The sequence below is a fragment of the Triticum urartu genome, chromosome 4A (genome assembly GCF_056163025.1).
Source record: "Triticum urartu cultivar PI428250 chromosome 4A, HENAU_Tu73, whole genome shotgun sequence".
In the NCBI taxonomy this organism is placed as follows: domain Eukaryota; kingdom Viridiplantae; phylum Streptophyta; class Magnoliopsida; order Poales; family Poaceae; genus Triticum; species Triticum urartu.
The window spans coordinates 14,602,553-14,618,981 of NC_141876.1; the positions used below are offsets into that span (position 1 = coordinate 14,602,553).

At 48.2% G+C, this 16,429-nt stretch overlaps 2 protein-coding genes across 3 annotated transcripts; one reads left to right on the forward strand and one right to left on the reverse strand.

Annotated features, from left to right (window-relative positions):
- The first annotated feature begins 518 nt into the window (after positions 1–518).
- LOC147974452 (uncharacterized) lies at positions 519–2,177 on the forward strand. The gene is made up of 4 exons (XM_087520046.1): positions 519–858; positions 997–1,176; positions 1,285–1,401; positions 2,167–2,177. The coding sequence occupies exons 1-4, from the start codon at positions 519–521 to the stop codon at positions 2,175–2,177; spliced, it is 648 nt and encodes a 215-aa protein (XP_087376172.1).
- Positions 2,178–12,833: 10,656 nt separating this feature from the next.
- Positions 12,834–16,145, reverse strand: LOC125553404 (uncharacterized). Of its 2 annotated transcripts, XM_048717190.2 has the most exons (6): positions 15,712–16,145; positions 14,602–14,676; positions 14,387–14,485; positions 14,179–14,244; positions 13,603–14,068; positions 12,834–13,490 (listed from the first exon to the last, which is right to left on the reverse strand). In XM_048717190.2, the coding sequence occupies exons 1-5, from the start codon at positions 16,040–16,042 to the stop codon at positions 13,701–13,703; spliced, it is 939 nt and encodes a 312-aa protein (XP_048573147.1). In that variant the 5' UTR covers positions 16,043–16,145; the 3' UTR covers positions 12,834–13,490; positions 13,603–13,700. The 2 variants fall into 2 exon arrangements, with proteins under 2 accessions (XP_048573147.1, XP_087373618.1); XM_087517492.1 differs by lacking the exon at positions 14,179–14,244 and having other exon boundaries at positions 15,712–16,144.
- Positions 16,146–16,429: the final 284 nt, after the last annotated feature.

Here is a 16,429-nt window from a genome sequence, read left to right on the forward strand (position 1 = left end):
CGACATGGCCGCCACCACGCCGACGCTTTCGCCGTAGTTTTGGTCGTCGATTGGAGGGGATTTGGCCATCGCCGTCTTAGCCGGTGGCGGAGGGGATACGACCGCCGGCGACGTACCACGACGGCCACAACAGCTTTCGACGAGTGCTCCAGAGCGGCCAGTAGCCGGCCGTCAACCACCCCTGCTGCATCGAGGTGATCATCGCGGCCTCTTTGCCACCACGACCGCAAGGTGTTCGACACTTTGCCCACAAAGGTATGGACAATGGAGATGAATTTTCCTTCCACCACTTCATTTATTCATTAGACGATTCGTTGTCGGATGATGAAGATCTTGTGGTGGCTGCACTGGTCGTTCACGACCACATTGAACGGTAGCTTCCTCGATACAGGGGGTCACTCTCTGGCCGTGCTCCCAACCTGAACCGGAACAGGAAGAGAGGCCATGCCCTGCTCTATGCCGATTACTTTGCGAACACCCCGCTCCTCAAGCCGGATAAATTCCGTCGCCGTTTTCGTATGGCAAGGCATCTGTTCAATCGTATCCGAGAGGGGGTGGTTGCTCATGACCCATACTTCGAGTGCAAGACGGATGCCCTTGGCAAGTTTGGATTCTCCTCTTACCAGAAATGCACCGCGGCCATCCGAATGCTTGCATACGAAATTCCAGGCGATCTGGTGGATGAGTATGTGCATATGAGTGAGACCACATGTCTGATGTCATTGTACAAGTTCTGCAAGGCCGTGGCGGCAGTGTTTGTCCCTGCGTACTTGAGGCAGCCTACTACCGCTGATACAGAGAGATTGTTGGCGACCAACGCAGCTAGAGGCTTTCCAAGCATACTTGGAAGCATAGATTGTATGCACTGGGAGTGGAAGAACTGTCCATTTGCTTGACAGAGCCAGTACAAGGGGCATGTCAAAGCATGCACTGTCATATTAGAAGCGGTGGCTTCGCAGGATCTTTGAATATGATATTCTTTCTTCGGCATGGCAGGTTCTCACAATGATATCAACGTGCTGCAGCGTGCTCCGGTCTTCGCAAGGCTTGTAGAAGGCCACTCCCCACCTGTCAACTTTGAGATCAACGGCCACCAGTACAACAAGGGATACTATCTAGCTGATGGTATATATCCTCAGTGGTCAACTTTTGTGAAGACAATCTCGAACTCCCAAGGTGAGAAGAGAAAGAGATTTGCCCAAATGCAAGAGAGTGCTAGAAAGGATATGGAACGTGCTTTTGGTGTGCTTCAATCCCGATGAGGTAACGTTCGAAATCCTGCAGTGTCATGGGATGGAGGGAAGCTTTGGGAGGTGATGACTGCTTGTGTGATTATACACAACATGATCGTCGAGGACGAGCGTGATGACAGGATCTTCGACCAAGGATTTGATTATCAAGGTGAAAATGTTGAGCCCCTGCACCAAGAACCGGCCATGTTTGAACATTTTGTCCAATTCCATCGTGAATTGTGTGATTGGCACACTCGTTTGAATCTTTAAAATGACTTGGTTAAGCACGTGTGGAGTCACATTGGCAACCATTAGATGTATTGGTCCATTATGTTCATTCAAGACAATTTCAATTTGGTTGTAAACTTATTTTATTAGAGACAATTTTGATTGGGTTGTAAACTATTTTTATTTTTAGTATATTTGGACGTACAAACTTGTTTTGATATGAATATATGGGCATTTTTGATCGTGGTGGATAGGATGGGGCCAAAGGATGCGGCCGCGCGCTGGGCGCACGGCCATCGCATCCCAAGACAGGCTCGGACACAGCTGTCCTACCCAAACGAACCAAATCCGGACAAAGCGGACATTTATTTAGGGTCGTACGGTGAAGTTGGTCTAAGATCACATCGTAGAACTGAAGGCCACTGAACTGAAGGGGGAGGAAACATTACACATGGCTGCACCTAGATACCAAGCCTAGTATAGTGGTTGACACATACAGACTGCAGAGCTGATGGCTTTGGACAGGCCATGACTACACGCGAGCATGCAGCAAGGGGACACCTCCATATGACCTGTGTTTTGATTTTCGGCCACAAAAAATGAATTTCAGCCGAATTTCGGTCATCTCGGGCTGAGGCGAAAAGTATATTTAGGCCGAAATTACTTAAATTTGGCAAATTTTGGTTAAATTTATGTCAAATTGCAGTCAAAATTTGATCAAATTTCAGCCGAAAATTTTGAAAATGGCCGAAATTCGGCCATTTCGGCCTAGGGCGAAAAAAAGCTCAAACCGAGAAATAAGTCATATGTTATTTCTGATCGTACCTCCCCTGCTCGACCCGTTGCTTGAACTTGTCTTTCTCGAAACTTAAAAACTAAAACTGTCTTTCTCGTCGTCCGACTCGCCGAGCACCGCCTCCTTGGTCTCCTGCACCGCCTCCTTTGCGCCCTCGGCGAAGTCGTCGGTCTTCTCCTTGGCCATCTTCAGACTCCGATTTCGCCCAACGTAGCGCTGTCATCGTGCTTCTCCGTCGAGTGGTACTGGCAAGATCACATGGAAAGGGAAAGTTTATAGAACACACTGTCAGATGTACTACCAGAGATCAATTTCAGCAGTACGTAACTACGCATGTACTCTGTAGTGTGTACACTGGACTAGAACAACTGCATATTTGCCTTGGTACCTGAACATCTCATGTAAACTGGACCAGAACAACTGCATATATTCGACTTGCTACCTGGACATTTCTCTGCAGCATATCCACTGACGTGCCGATTGTTCTGCCTTCTTAAATACAATCTGTTTTCCTAGAATTTTAGCAGTCTTTTTACATCACATCTCTCCCATATTATCTCTGCAGTTCACTATGCAAGAAGACGCTACCACTTGGACAAATTCACAACACTAGGCTGCTCTGCTACATGGTAGTAGCAGTGGTACTACTAAAGTGCTTCTGAAGACTCCTAGAATAACCCATAGGAATGGAACGCTGAAGAAGGCAAGGCAGGAAATTCAGAAACTCAAGGCAAGGCGGGTTGATTGCATGGAACGGCAGGGGGTTTTGTGAAAAAGTTCCATGTGCTGACCGGTCCGAGCCGGGAGTGCCACTTGTCGCGCTGCGATTGGCTGTGGACTAAATCATCACACAGGGGTGCAAGTTTTGGGAGGCCTCAGTTCACTTTTGCAACTTTTGGACTAAATCATCACATACTCTGCAAGTTATAGGATCTGGGGTGCTGTTACCTCATCTATGTATTGTCCAACTCATATGTTCATATCTCAGCACTTAAATCAAATCAATGGTCACATCCATCCCATCCACGCATGCATGACACATATCTTCTCTCCTCCCCAACATGCATGACATAGACACAATCACTCTAGTCTCTTCCTCACTAAATTTGTGTCCTTTTATTTATCATTCATATCTTTTAAGCTACAAACTTATTTTTGAAACTTTTTATATATTTGAATTCCTAGCGACAAGAGCTTTCGAACAACACCAATCTTCAATGCATTTAAACTAGTTTCAATTTTGCCGTTTCAATCAAATTTATGTTGAATGAACTATGTTAAACATCCGTGTTTTGAAATAAGTGAAATTATTTTTGAACTGAGTGAAATATAGTTTTGAAGCGAGTGACATTGTTTTACAAATGATAGTTCTGTTGAAATAAGTGAAATAACCTTTCTAAAATAAGTGAAATTAATTTTTGAAGTGAGTGAAATCTTTTTTTTTCATACACATGACAGATGTCCCGGTGTGAAATACATCACATGTGAAAGTTTTTATTTCAAACTTTTGAAACTAGTTATTTGATACAAGTGAAATATGTGTTTTAAAATGAACAAACTCATTTTTCCAAAATAAGCTTTTTTATTGAGTGAAATATGTATTTTCAAACAACTGAAGCTTGTTTTCTTAATTGTGTGAAATTATTTTCTCTAAAATGACTGAAATCGGTTATTTGAAATATGTGAGAATGTTATTTTTCAAATATATGAATCATGTGTTTTTGAAATACGTGAACTCAGTGAAATGTGTTCTAAAATAAGTGAAATCAGTTTATTTAGAATAAGTGAGCCAAGTGTTTTTGTAATTAGTGAAACATTTTTTAACAGATGAAAAATAGATTTCTCAAAGGAGCGAAATGTGCGTTTTCAAATTAGTGAAATACCTTTTTGGAAGAAGTGAAATACTTTTTTTCCGAATTAAGTGAAATAGGTTTTTCAAATTGAGTGTAACCAATTTTATGAAATAAGTGAAATCATTGTCTAAATGAGTGAAATTGTTTCTTGAATGAGTGAAATATAATTTTCGAAATGAGCAAAATCTGTTTTATAAAGCGAGTGAATTTGTTTTTCCAATTGAGTGAAATTGGTTTTTTTAAATAACTAAAATGAGCTATTTAAAAGGAGTGGAATCAAGTGGGTGAAGTTAGTTTGTAAGTTCCATATTCCAGTTTCTGAAAATATTTGAAACAATAGATATCACTTATATGAAATAGTGAAACCTTTTAATGTTTTGTGGATGTGATTTCAAAGATAACTGAAATATATATACGCGAACCATGTGATTTTGTACCGAGTGAAACTTTTTTTAAACACATGAAAATTGTTTTTCTCAAAGGAGTGAAATACTGAAATGTGCCTTTTCATATTAGTGAAATGCTTATTTTGAAATGAGTGAAATTATATTCTTTCAAACTAAGTGAAACAGTAAAATTAAAACTAGTTCAAATGTATCTTTGATTGATCTTGTTTCAAAGGTCTTGTCATCCTGAATTCAAATATATATTTCTTTTCAAAAACAAAGTTTAGATTCAAAGCATATTTATCATCCAAAATTTCCCCAGAAATTAAATGGAGGTCTTGCATGGGGAGATAGAGAGGGATAATATATATACCATGCATGCAAGTGTCCTTTCCCCTGACAAAAGTTGTTGCATGCAAAGGGACCCACACTTGTATTATCGTGTAAGTGCTGAAATTACTTGTTTATATGGACGGAGACCGCACTGATCTTGACGAAATGGATGAAGGGTGGATCCAACATCAGTACATCCCAGCGCCGATACAATTACTTATTCGAAGGGCGTTGTCGCACATGGATCGGCGGATCGGCAGCGTTTTGTTTCGTCGGTCGTCTCCGTGCCGGCAGGGTTGCCCGGACGGAAATCGCCCTCGTCGCCGACAGGTTTGAGGATGTGTCGCAGATGGAGGGGCCCGTTGCCACCGCGTCAGGTCACGCCGTCGGCCGTGCTGGGGCACTTCCTTGACCCGGCCATGGCTGCGGCCTCGCATTCCCGCAGTGGCTCGACAGCTCCGGGGACCCTGTCGGGCTTGGAGGCGCGTTCGGCGGCTGTTGCGGAGGCGCAGTACGCAGGAGTTTCGAAATCCGGCTTTGGCATTGAGTGGGCCCACAGTGCATGCCTTGGGCCAGTGGCGGAGCTAGAGAAGAAATGCGGGAAAAAATGTGTGCATACCGGTTGCAAACTCCATCTCATGCATTCCCTCTCCCAGATGCTCCCACGTGTCCCATCTCCCGATCCGACGATATCTGCTCCAACCCTCTGTTCGTGGCTTCTCTCGGCTCCGAACGTCATGCGATCCCGGCTCATCATGTGAGCAATCCTGGCTCCCGTCAATTATGCATCTATTATCGCTTCCGATCAGATAAATATTTGTAATTGCAGCTTCTGCTTCCCCGTCGAGCGGTGACCCGATCAAGTTTTATGATGGCCCTCATGATGTCAACCGGGTCCCGTTTAAACCCACTAATAATCTAGTAGTTTAAAATTTTGTTTTTTTTAAGAAAATGAGCTATGAAGCTAGGTAAAGCTAACTAAAGGGGACTTGCGGACACCATTTATTTATCATTTACATCCCCACTAAGCACTGTCTCCCTGATGTGATTGGTGGCCATGTTTATGGTCCCGCGCTCGCTGCACCAAGCGAAACTACAGCCATGTCCGCCGCGCGCCCAAACACCTCGTCGTCCTCTCCTTCCCATGGCCACATAGGGTCGGAAGAACATCCATGGCCGCCACGGCCCGTCCTGCCGCAGGTAGGATGGTCGAGAAGGACGGGAGTGGCCATGCCTGAATCGGACATTGTATTCTACAAGGACAACCATGGTGGCTCTGCCGCTGGCTTGGATCACATAAACCTGGCCACATGCTCCATGGACTTGCCGTCGCCGCACGTGATGCCCGGAGGAGGATGGCTGGATGAGACAGCCGCCATGATAGGAAAAGGGGTACAATAGTGATCCAAATGGATTTCTGACAAATTACATTGATTGTGTGACAGAATGTACAGTGTTACGTCTAAATCAAATTGAGTAGCGTGCCTGTTGTAGAGGTTTTGAGGATCTTTACATTGATTGTGTGACAGAATGTACACTAATCATCAACTACAATTTGTAGTTAGAGCAGCTGTAGAAGTTTCAGAATTTTTGGACTGCTGCTTTAGAATATAATTATTATCAAAATTGCCAGTCCTAAAAGGATGTCATGTTCATAGCCAAAATTAAGCTATGTTGTTGGCCATCTTAATGAGGTTTCTTCAAGACAAAAATATTTACAGAGTTAGGATGTAAAGATCCTTGCTCAGGTGGAATTTCATGAATTATGTTCCTGTGGTTTAGAAGCTACAAAAAAGAAGAATGAAATGTCTGGATTTTTAGACATATTGTATTATCTGACTTCAACTGAAGCTTAGTCTACTTAATGATAAGGCAAACAAAAATAACATATTTGCTACAGTGTGTAGCAAATAAGAGAAATTAGAGAAACAATCACATTTTGGTAACACGTCCATCAAAAGTTGAAGATTTTAAATCATCCATATGTATTTCAGTTGAGAAGGTAGGTACATCGTACACAAGTTATTGTACATTGTCCGGATAGGTTCGAGCCTTTTCTCGGGCTCGACCAATGCCTTTTCTCTAAAAAAAGAAAAGAACTGCTATCTGTGGCCCAATTATTAGCTTGAGCATCGTACTAGCCAGGAAAAACAACCCACGTAGCCTCCGCGTCGCTCCCACAGGGGCGACTCGGGCGGCGCTAAACTAGTCCGCCACCTGCCGCCCCTCCCTCTCTCCTCTACCTTGCCGCCATTGGAGGGGGTCGCTGGAACGCCGCGCGGCCGACGGTGAAGATGGCTACGGGGAACTGTCTGCCCTGCCGCGCATGGCCTCATGAGGTGGCCCTTGGCTGGCGGCTGTTGCAGGTGCTGGCCGCCCCCCTTGGCCGCATGGGCTGCAAGACGGCGGCGGGTGGTGCCTGCGGAGCGTGGTGCCCTCGGGGGCACCCGTCCGGGATGTAACGACGTCCCAATCCAAGCCACATGATCTGGTTTCCGGCCGCCCTTGGTCGCCAGTGCCGCGTCTGAGGAAAGAGATGAGGAAGTGTGGAGCCCGGAGAAATCCAAGGCAGGATCATCCAGCCATGACGACGGTGACGCCTGCGGGCGCTGTTCCCTACATATAGGCGCTGTCAAGGTTCTCCATTCCGCCTCTGCCTACCTCCTTTGCTCGTGTACCGGGGTGAAAACCCAAATCCATCCGGATTGGGCGGCAACGACACTCGCGACGTCGTCATCTACATGGAGGTGTCGCCTTCGATGAGCATGGGAAGGTGGTGGGCCCGTCTTGGTTGAGTGGCGTTCAGCGGCAGTCTCAATCGGGGTGTTCCGGGGGAAACCCTAGACCTGGGTCTACCGGATCAAACGATGATGACGCATGCGGTGTCGTTCTCCCTCCTGGGGGCATCATTGGAGCAACCGTCGGTTGGAGGGGACAAGGGGACGAGCGGTGTTACATCTATAATCTTGAGGGTATGCACACATTTTTTTTCCCAACAAATGTTGAAGGGGCGAAAGGCAAATACAACAATCTTGAGGAGGCCAAAGACTATACTTTTTCTAATTAGGCATTCCCAAAAAAAGATTTTCGGACATTTTGTTAAGGTTGGGAGATGCCATGGCCCCTGCAGAAATATAGGTAGCTCCGCCTGTGCCTCGGGCCACGAGGTCTCATGGGCCTGGCTCGCCGACGTATGAGGGCGCTTTGGTTGGGTTACCCTAGCCAGCCGCATTCGACTTCGTCCACCGACACGTGCGCTGATGGGAGATCCTATCTGCCGCTCTTTGCGGCAGAGTACAGAACCGAAAATGCAGCACTCAAAAAAACTGCGCTAAGCAGGGATCAAACCAGCAATGCTCGAAAAATAATGCGCTCAGAAGTGATCAAATCAGCGAGCGCGAGCCTCCGATGAAGTGTTGCTATCTAGTTGCGCTACCGAACTAGCTTAATAACCATATATGTTTCTCATTGCTGCCGAAGGACTATCTTGCTTGTTAAAGGCAGCACATATAGGAGTACATGGTCTGGCGGTTGCACCTACGGCTCCATCAGTCAATCATTTGTTGTTCGCCGACGATAGTCTTTTGTTCTTCGAGGCAACAAGGGCAAGTGCAGAGAAGGTCCAGACCCTTTTGAAGATGTATTGTGATGCATCTGGGTAGTGCATTAATACTGATAAATCCTTGATTTATTTTAGTAAAATGGTCCAGGAGGCCCAACGCAATGAGATAAAACTTCTGCTTGATGTTCACAATGAGGCATTGACTGAGAAATATCTTGGGCTTCCTACTGATGTTGGCAGGGCGAAGGAGGGTTGCTTCAGGTATTTGAAGGACAGGATTTGGAAGCACATCCAAGGATGGATGGAAAAATGTCTTTCAGCAGGAGGCAAGGAAGTACTTATAAAGTCCGTTGCTCAATCCATACCAACATACTCCATGGCATGTTTTAAACTACCTCGTGGATTATGTGAACATATCAATGGTCTACTACGAAAGTTTTGGTGGGGTAGTAAGCAAGGTCAGAGGAAGCCAACATGGGTTTCATGGAGGACTATGTGTAAGCCCAAGTTCATGGGGGGTTTAGGCTTCAGAGATATTGAACTTTTCAACCTCACTCTATTATCCAGGCAGGTATGGCGTCTGCTCCAGGAACCAGACACACTTAGTGCGCGGATCTTAAAAGCCCGGTATTACCCTTTCGAGGACATTCTTGATGCAACCTTGGGACCTCACCCGTCGCAGGTGTGGCGCTCGATACTTGAGGGAAGAGACATTCTTGCTCTTGGACTGATTAAGAGGATTGGTTCTGGGATAGGTACACATATCTGGGAGGATAACTGGCTACCTCGTGATTACAGGTTGAGGCCTATCTGCCCAATATCGACAAACCCACCACAATTTGTCTCATAACTCATTGATCCCGTAACAAGGACATGGAGGAGGGAGGTGATAGAACAACATTTTCTTGCACCGGATGTCGATGTGATTCTTAATATACCTTTGAGTTCGAGGGTGCAACCAGATTTCTGGGCATGGCACTATGACAGAAAGGGATTTTTCTCGGTCCGGTCGGCATACAGGATGATCAACGCTATCAAATTTCAAAGGGAAGACTGGCTGGAACACAGGGGAGGCCACTCGAATCAAGCTCGGGAGAAGAAGTCGTGGTCCTTGCTATGGAAGGTAAAGGTACCCTCAAAAGTCAGAATTTTTGTATGGAGGCTATCACATACGTCCTTGCCGACCGGTACCACGAGGCATGGAAGGAAGATGGCAGTCTCGCCAGCTTGTTCTCTGTGTGGTGCGGAGAATGATACTTGGAGACACTCACTTTTTGATTCCCGGATGGCAAGGTGTGTGTGGGCGTTGGGTGATGAGAAGACCGTGGAGCATGTGCTATCTAATAACTCCGATGATCCCAGATTGTGGCTCTTTTGACTGTTTGATACAGTGGAACAGAAGGAGTTGGCAAAAGTTTTGGTCACCATGTGGGCCATCTGGTGGGCAAGGAGGAGAGCGATCCATGATGAAGAATTTCAAAGCCCCTTGTCCACTATGTGTTTTATCAACAGATACCTAGAGGACCTTGACATTGTCTCTATGAGTAAGCCTGCAGCCGGACGGCCACCACAGCAGCGATCCCGCAGGTGGAAGGCGCCAGAGGGGGAGGCAGTTAAAATCAATGTGGATGGTGCAATCTCGTGGAACGGCAAAAGGGGTGCAGTCTCGGCGATAAGCAGGGACAAGGAAGGGAGGTATTTGGGCTCTTCGGCTGTTACTTTGATGGTTTGGTTGATGCAGCGAATCTGGAAGCACTTGCGTGCAGCGAGGCATTAGCTCTGGCAAAGGACCTCAACCTCTCACTGTATGCAAGTGGTCTCGGACATCAGGGAGAATGTGCTATCACCTTATGTTGTAGTTCTTAGTGAAATTAGAGAGTCTATGAAAGATTTTGTGAGTGCTAGTTTTAGATATGAGTGTAGGGAGGCCAATGCTGAAGCCCATGCCATTGCAAAGGCTGCTTCAGCTCTCCCTTCTGGTCGCCGCTTGTGGCTAGGGATCCTACCGAACATCACTTGTATTCCTTCTGTGTTATCTTTTGAATAAATCCCTAGTTCACCTCAAAAAAAAAACCAAATCGAGCGGGGATCCGAACGCATTTTAAATTTTGAACGCAAAACAGTTTCCTGATAAAAAAACTTGATTGTTTTATGAAACCAAGAACACTGTGAAATATTGTGATTACAATTTTAAAAAACTCAAACATTTTGAAAAGTTCGAACAATTTTAGGAAACAGGAACATTCTTATTCCCCCACAAAATTGAAAACACAAACATTTCTTCGAAAACTGGAACATTTTTCAAACTGAAAAACAACTTTTAGATACGCAAACATTTTTGAAACATCGGAACATTTTTTTGAACTCCTAGACAAAATTTGAAAACAGGAACATTTTTTTTAATTTGCAAACCTTTTTTTGAACTCCTAAAAAATTGACACATGAACATTATTTGAAATTAGCAAAGAACTTTTGAAACTATTGGACAACTATTAGAAATATGAAAAATTTCTTGAATTTTTCGAACAAATTCTGAAACGGGAACATTTGTTGAATCTCCCAATCAAAATTTGAAAACACAAACAATTTTCTAAAATTTCTGAACAAATTTTAAAATGGAAACATTATTTAGAAATCCTGAACAAATTTTGAAAAGTTGTGAAATTTTGAACAAAATCATAAAGAAAACAAAACAAAACAAAACCAGCAAAAATGGATAGAAACAGAAAATGAAAAATAAAAAATAAAAAAGAAACCAGAAAACCAGTCCAAAAACGGTTCAGGAACCTGCTAGAAGGTTCGCAAAACCAAACGTGTTCTACTCCTTAATTATCTTACATGGGCCGGTCCAGTCCTTCCCTTACTATCGTCGTTGTGTGAGGACTAGTGCATAATAAGCCTTTTTCTAGTTTTATTTATGTTTCAGGGACTGCGATTCACGGTTGCGGACGACCGCGTCAGAGTAGGGCGTGAAATGTTTGTGTCCATGGAACCAAGTGTAAATGTTGGCCCAAAAGTTATGCCCTTTTGCTCAGTGCCATGGATCGGATTAAGGCTAGTGGCCAACCATGCATGGTGAAGCTTTCTCCTCTACCCCTTCTTTGTATCGCCACCAAAATCATCCGGATCATCGTCCTTGCCGTCCTCCTCCTGCTTTCTGGAGCCCAATACTGCTGATGTGTAGTTCGTGCCCAGTTGGGTGTTGGTGCCGGACTGGGTAGTCCTGCTCCGTGCCTGGCTGGGTGTAGGTGTTGGACTAGTTACGGCCCTGTTGCGTGCCCGTTTGGGTGTAGGTGCCGTAGCGGGTGGGCTCCGAGTGATCCAACTGCCTATCCTCATAGACACCTCTCCTCCACTTCCCTCGTGGATCACGTTGAACATCTCCCTGTCCGCGATGTCGTACGTCGGGTCAACCGCTTTCGACATACCAACAAACAGTGTACGTGCACCCATCTGCTCCCCAACAGGCGTCCGCACCCATTGTGCCTGCGGCGATGAACACTCTGAGAAAAGCAACGATGCCACGTTGACTTCGCAAATGTAGGGCACTTGTCCGGCCACGAGTGCCAGGGACTGCCTACCTAGCTGCTTGGCAGCATAGTAGTATGGGGCCTTATAATGCTCTGGCCATGGCAACGTCAGCACGGTCGGCGAGGGAGGCAAACATGACCCCCACCACGTCCGCCACCACCACGCCCTCCGTTGATGTTCTGCTTCTTGAGCATTTCCACCTTTGCGGCCTTCGCTTTGATGTAGTGATTTTGCCGTGTCACCGAGTTGATCTTTCGGGCGAGCGCAATGCTCGGATCCTCCACAACCATCTCTGGCAGGGTCTCCTCCGGCTCCATGCGTTGGCGCAGGAGGAAAGAAGAGAGTGGGGGAAAAGGGCGGGAACTGGATGGAGAGGATACTAAACCATAGCTCTAACCGTGTCAAATTCCACAATTTCTAAAAACTTTTCATTTTCCACGGGATGGAGGAAAAGAGTGAGGAATTGTGCACGGAAACAATGCGACCACCTACAAAATGTGGGGTCCGCCTCCGTTTTGGGTGGGCCAGGGTGTTGGAGTTCTACTTGGCTCGTGTCTGCACTCCTGCAAATGTCTCTTTGTTTGATCCCGTTTTGCGGAAAAAAAATATGGGTTGAACTGCTCCGATGGCGGTTGGCGTTGCCGCACAGCTCCGTCTGAATGTATACTCGCGGTTTTGACCATAGGAGATGGAGATGCACTACGCACAACAGTGAAATTCGTGGCAACAGTGTAGGGAATCGTGCGGCAGGTCAGGTCAGGTCAGCTTTACTCCATGGCCATACATGTGAGCACGGCATGGTGTGATTCACAGGACGGTGAACTGTTCCAAAAACCAATCCATCAAAGTCGTGCAGCGAGCACGCCACTGCGAGGAAAATCATCGAGCCACTGGAATTGAAGACATCGAAAAAAGAATAACACATGCACTCGTTTAGTTAAGGCCCATCCACATTGACGAAACACCAATTTTTTCAAGGGGCAAAGTATCTCATCGAGCACGAAACAGCATGCAAGAGATTCATATAAAGAAGTTTGACACTGAGTTTCAACAACGGTACTGATGGATCAGTAACTTCAAATCAACAATGATTTGACACTGAGCCTCACACATTCTTCCTTCAAACAGATGCCTACTCTGGTATGGCTAGCCGGGGGCGGGGGGCACGAGCGGAAACAGGCTCTGGTGGGGCGCTCGCAGCCGGGATGGATGGGGCGCTCGCACTCGCAGCAGGGATGGATGGGGCGCTCGCACTCGCAGCAGGGATGGATGGGGCGCTCGCACTCGCAGCAGGGATGGATGGGGCGCTCGCACTCGCAGCAGGGATGGATGGGGCGCTCGCACTCGCAGCAGGGATGGATGGGGCGCTCGCACTCGCAGCAGGGATGGATGGGGCGCTCGCACTCGCAGCAGGGATGGATGGGGCGCTCGAAACAGTGGATGGCGCTGATGTCACTGACCTCCGCAGACGTGCAGCTGCTGTGCCAATGATAAAGGCGGCATCTCCACGTAGTCCGGCATGTAGTGGCGGCATCTCCACCTCTCCGTGAGGATGCTGCCCCGGCTCCCCTGCGCAGTGTTATTTCAGAAATGAGGTTAGTCAAAAGCATATAAGGTTGATTGCATCCATTATATCTAATAGATATTTAAGAAAAGAAGAAGAAGAAGAACTTAAACATACTGTGCTTATCTGAGTACTGTTTCCAAACCCACACGGCGATGCCAGTGCCAACAGACACGACCAGCAAACCCCCCATGGCATAAGAACTAACCATGGACTCAGTCAGCGTATGAGTGATCTTGTCCATATACTTGGTCATCCGTGGTGGCTGGGGGTCCCTGGGATGGTGGCGGAGGCGGTGGACTCGTCGGAGGAGGAGGGGGTGGGGACTGCTCACGGCATACTGTCGTATCGGCGGGAACAGGCTTGGTGCCTCCACAGATACGGTAAAACGTCCATATCCTCGAGACCCCAATACCCGCACCCATCACCTCAGGAACCTCAATGGTGTCGCAAACACAGTCCTCGTCGACTGTGTTAACGATGTACTCGCAGCATGGCAGCGATGGATGCTGGTCATCCCCGCATGCTGAGACCAGGCTGCTTCCAAGGGAATACGGATCACACTTCAGCTCTTGAAGCTTGCCTACATATCAGCGCGATAAAGAAAGTTCAACGTCAAAGTCCTCAACCCTCACAAAGTCAAAATGAACTCAAACGACAGTAAACAGTCTGGAAAAGACAAAGGATTCTTACGTCGAGGTGGGGAGGGGCGTGGGAAGCTGCTGAAGACGACGCCCAGCTGGGGAGTGTGTCCCACGACTGCGTACAAAATCAACAGTACAGCAACAACTTAGGAACACAGTGAAGTGGAAATATGGCACTGCAAAGCGAAAAGCTATGGCTAATACAACAGAACTCTGAATCTACACCAAGATGGGAGGAAGGCACTGTGCACGTATACCTTTGCAAGCGAAGGCGAGGTGCGCGCCCGGACGAACCACACCGCATGTGGTGTCTGGAGATGAAGCAGCGCAGTATTGCTGCTGAGGAGGCCGCGCGTCTGCGAATTCGATCCAAAGTACTACATGTCAGTAAAGGCCGATCACATAGGCATAGATAAATCAACACAGTTTTTACAAGACGAGATGCAGCCTGAGAGAGAAACAGGGGTCGTACCCTTGCGGCGACGTGTAGCAGGCGACGGGTGCGTGGGTAGGGGGCTGCTGACGACAGCGGCCGGGGGAGGATGTGCTGCGTCCAAAATTGACAGTAACAACCGAAGTTAATTAGCAGCCGTTCGTCCGTATATTTCAATTCAAAAGTAAACAAGTACAGGGAAAAAGAAGGAGGCGATGACGTCCGCAACAAGAAAAGAAACGGTGGCGATTCTGTCAAAGCTGCGAGACAGCCGGCTATCTACTGCTGCTGCTGCTCTGCCATTTGATTTGACCCAATCTTTTTTCACGAAAGAGGAAGGCTACTCAACGCATGCACAAAAGTAGTACCACACCAGAGGATCAACATGGAAGTGTTTGGGAAAAGGGCCAGAGCCTTTGCTCTGCCTCAGGCCTCGGTCGATCGATCGAACAGCAAGCGATTTTAGTAAGACGTACTGCAGAAAACAAAATAAGGCAGAAAATACTGCAGGAATAAGCAAAAGCTGCGTTGCGGTTTGAAACAAAGTGCCTGCCATCACGAGCGGGATGGAGCGGGTGATTAAACGCGGTAGCACGCAGGAAACGTATCTCGACGATGATCCCCTCAAAGCAAGAAGGCGTGGACATGGCTACTACTGCACGACAAACTGACTCAAAAGGAAGCAGGCAAATACTATAGTCGAACGACAGTAGATAAGATAACTGGAGCAACAGAGAGCGCAAGACCTCCGCATCTGCGTACGGCGCTAGATCTATCTTAACTCGCGGGAACAAGCACAGATCTAAAATCGATGAAACTATCGCGCGTGGCACATGCATTCTACGATGACGAAATACTCAGGGTAGACCCCTAAATCGCTCCGTATATCACAAGGTAAAGCGGCATGAAGCTAGCTAGGCCGCGCGCGCGCTGCGCAGGTCGCTCGCCACGGGAGACGGCGAGAACCCGACGCCGCGCGCCGTGCCGACAGATCCAGTAGAACCGCGACGAAACCGACTCAAATCGGAGCACTAGCGAGTCGAGAAGCCATGGAAAACTACGTACTAGGTAAGCAGGAAAGCGAGCACAGAGAGTCGGCACGTAGGGAGAGCGAGGGAGGGAGGGAAGGAGGCGGCGTGCGGTGCGTACCTTCGCAGGCGGCGGCGAGGTGGGCGCCGCCTGGACGGAGACCGGAGCTGTAGAGCGCGATGTGGGTGGCGTTGAGGCCCGCCATGACGAGCTGCGGCTCCGCGGGGACGCGGCAGACGCAGGGGACGGAGGCGCTGAGGTCGACGACCGGGACGCCGAGCTCGCAGCACTGCGCGGTCGGGAAGTCGGGCGCGCAGAAGAGCGCGACCTGCGGCGCCAGCAGCGTGGGCTCGCACGGCGCCCCCGGCTGCGGCCCGAACGCGGCGGCCGCCGCCGGGAGCAGCGCCGCGAGCAGGCCCGCCACCAGCAGCAGGCGGCGGGATCTCTCCATCGGCGAGGTCGGGCGGGGCGGTCTCTCTCTCTCCCTCGCTCGCCCGCTAGGGTTTTGGTGGAGTGGTGGTGGTGCGGTGGTGGGACGGAAATGGAATGCCGGAGGGGGAGCGGGTGGGGGGCGGGTTATATAGCCGGAGGAGCCGTGGACGCTAAGACAAGCGGGTGGCGGGCGCGATCCTGGGCGTCGGTTCGGGTGGGGCGCGGCCAGCTGTCCGCGCGGACGGCCCGGATGCGGCCGCGCGGGGTGCGAGGGCGCGGCACGTGAGCTGGCTGGGGGGGTGGCCTCTCTCGTGCTCCTCTGGCACGTAACCGCCTCTCCTCGGGATGAGAGAAAGTGTTTTCCGTTTTCGATTTTTGAAATTCAAATGAAATGCAGTGCGGCGGC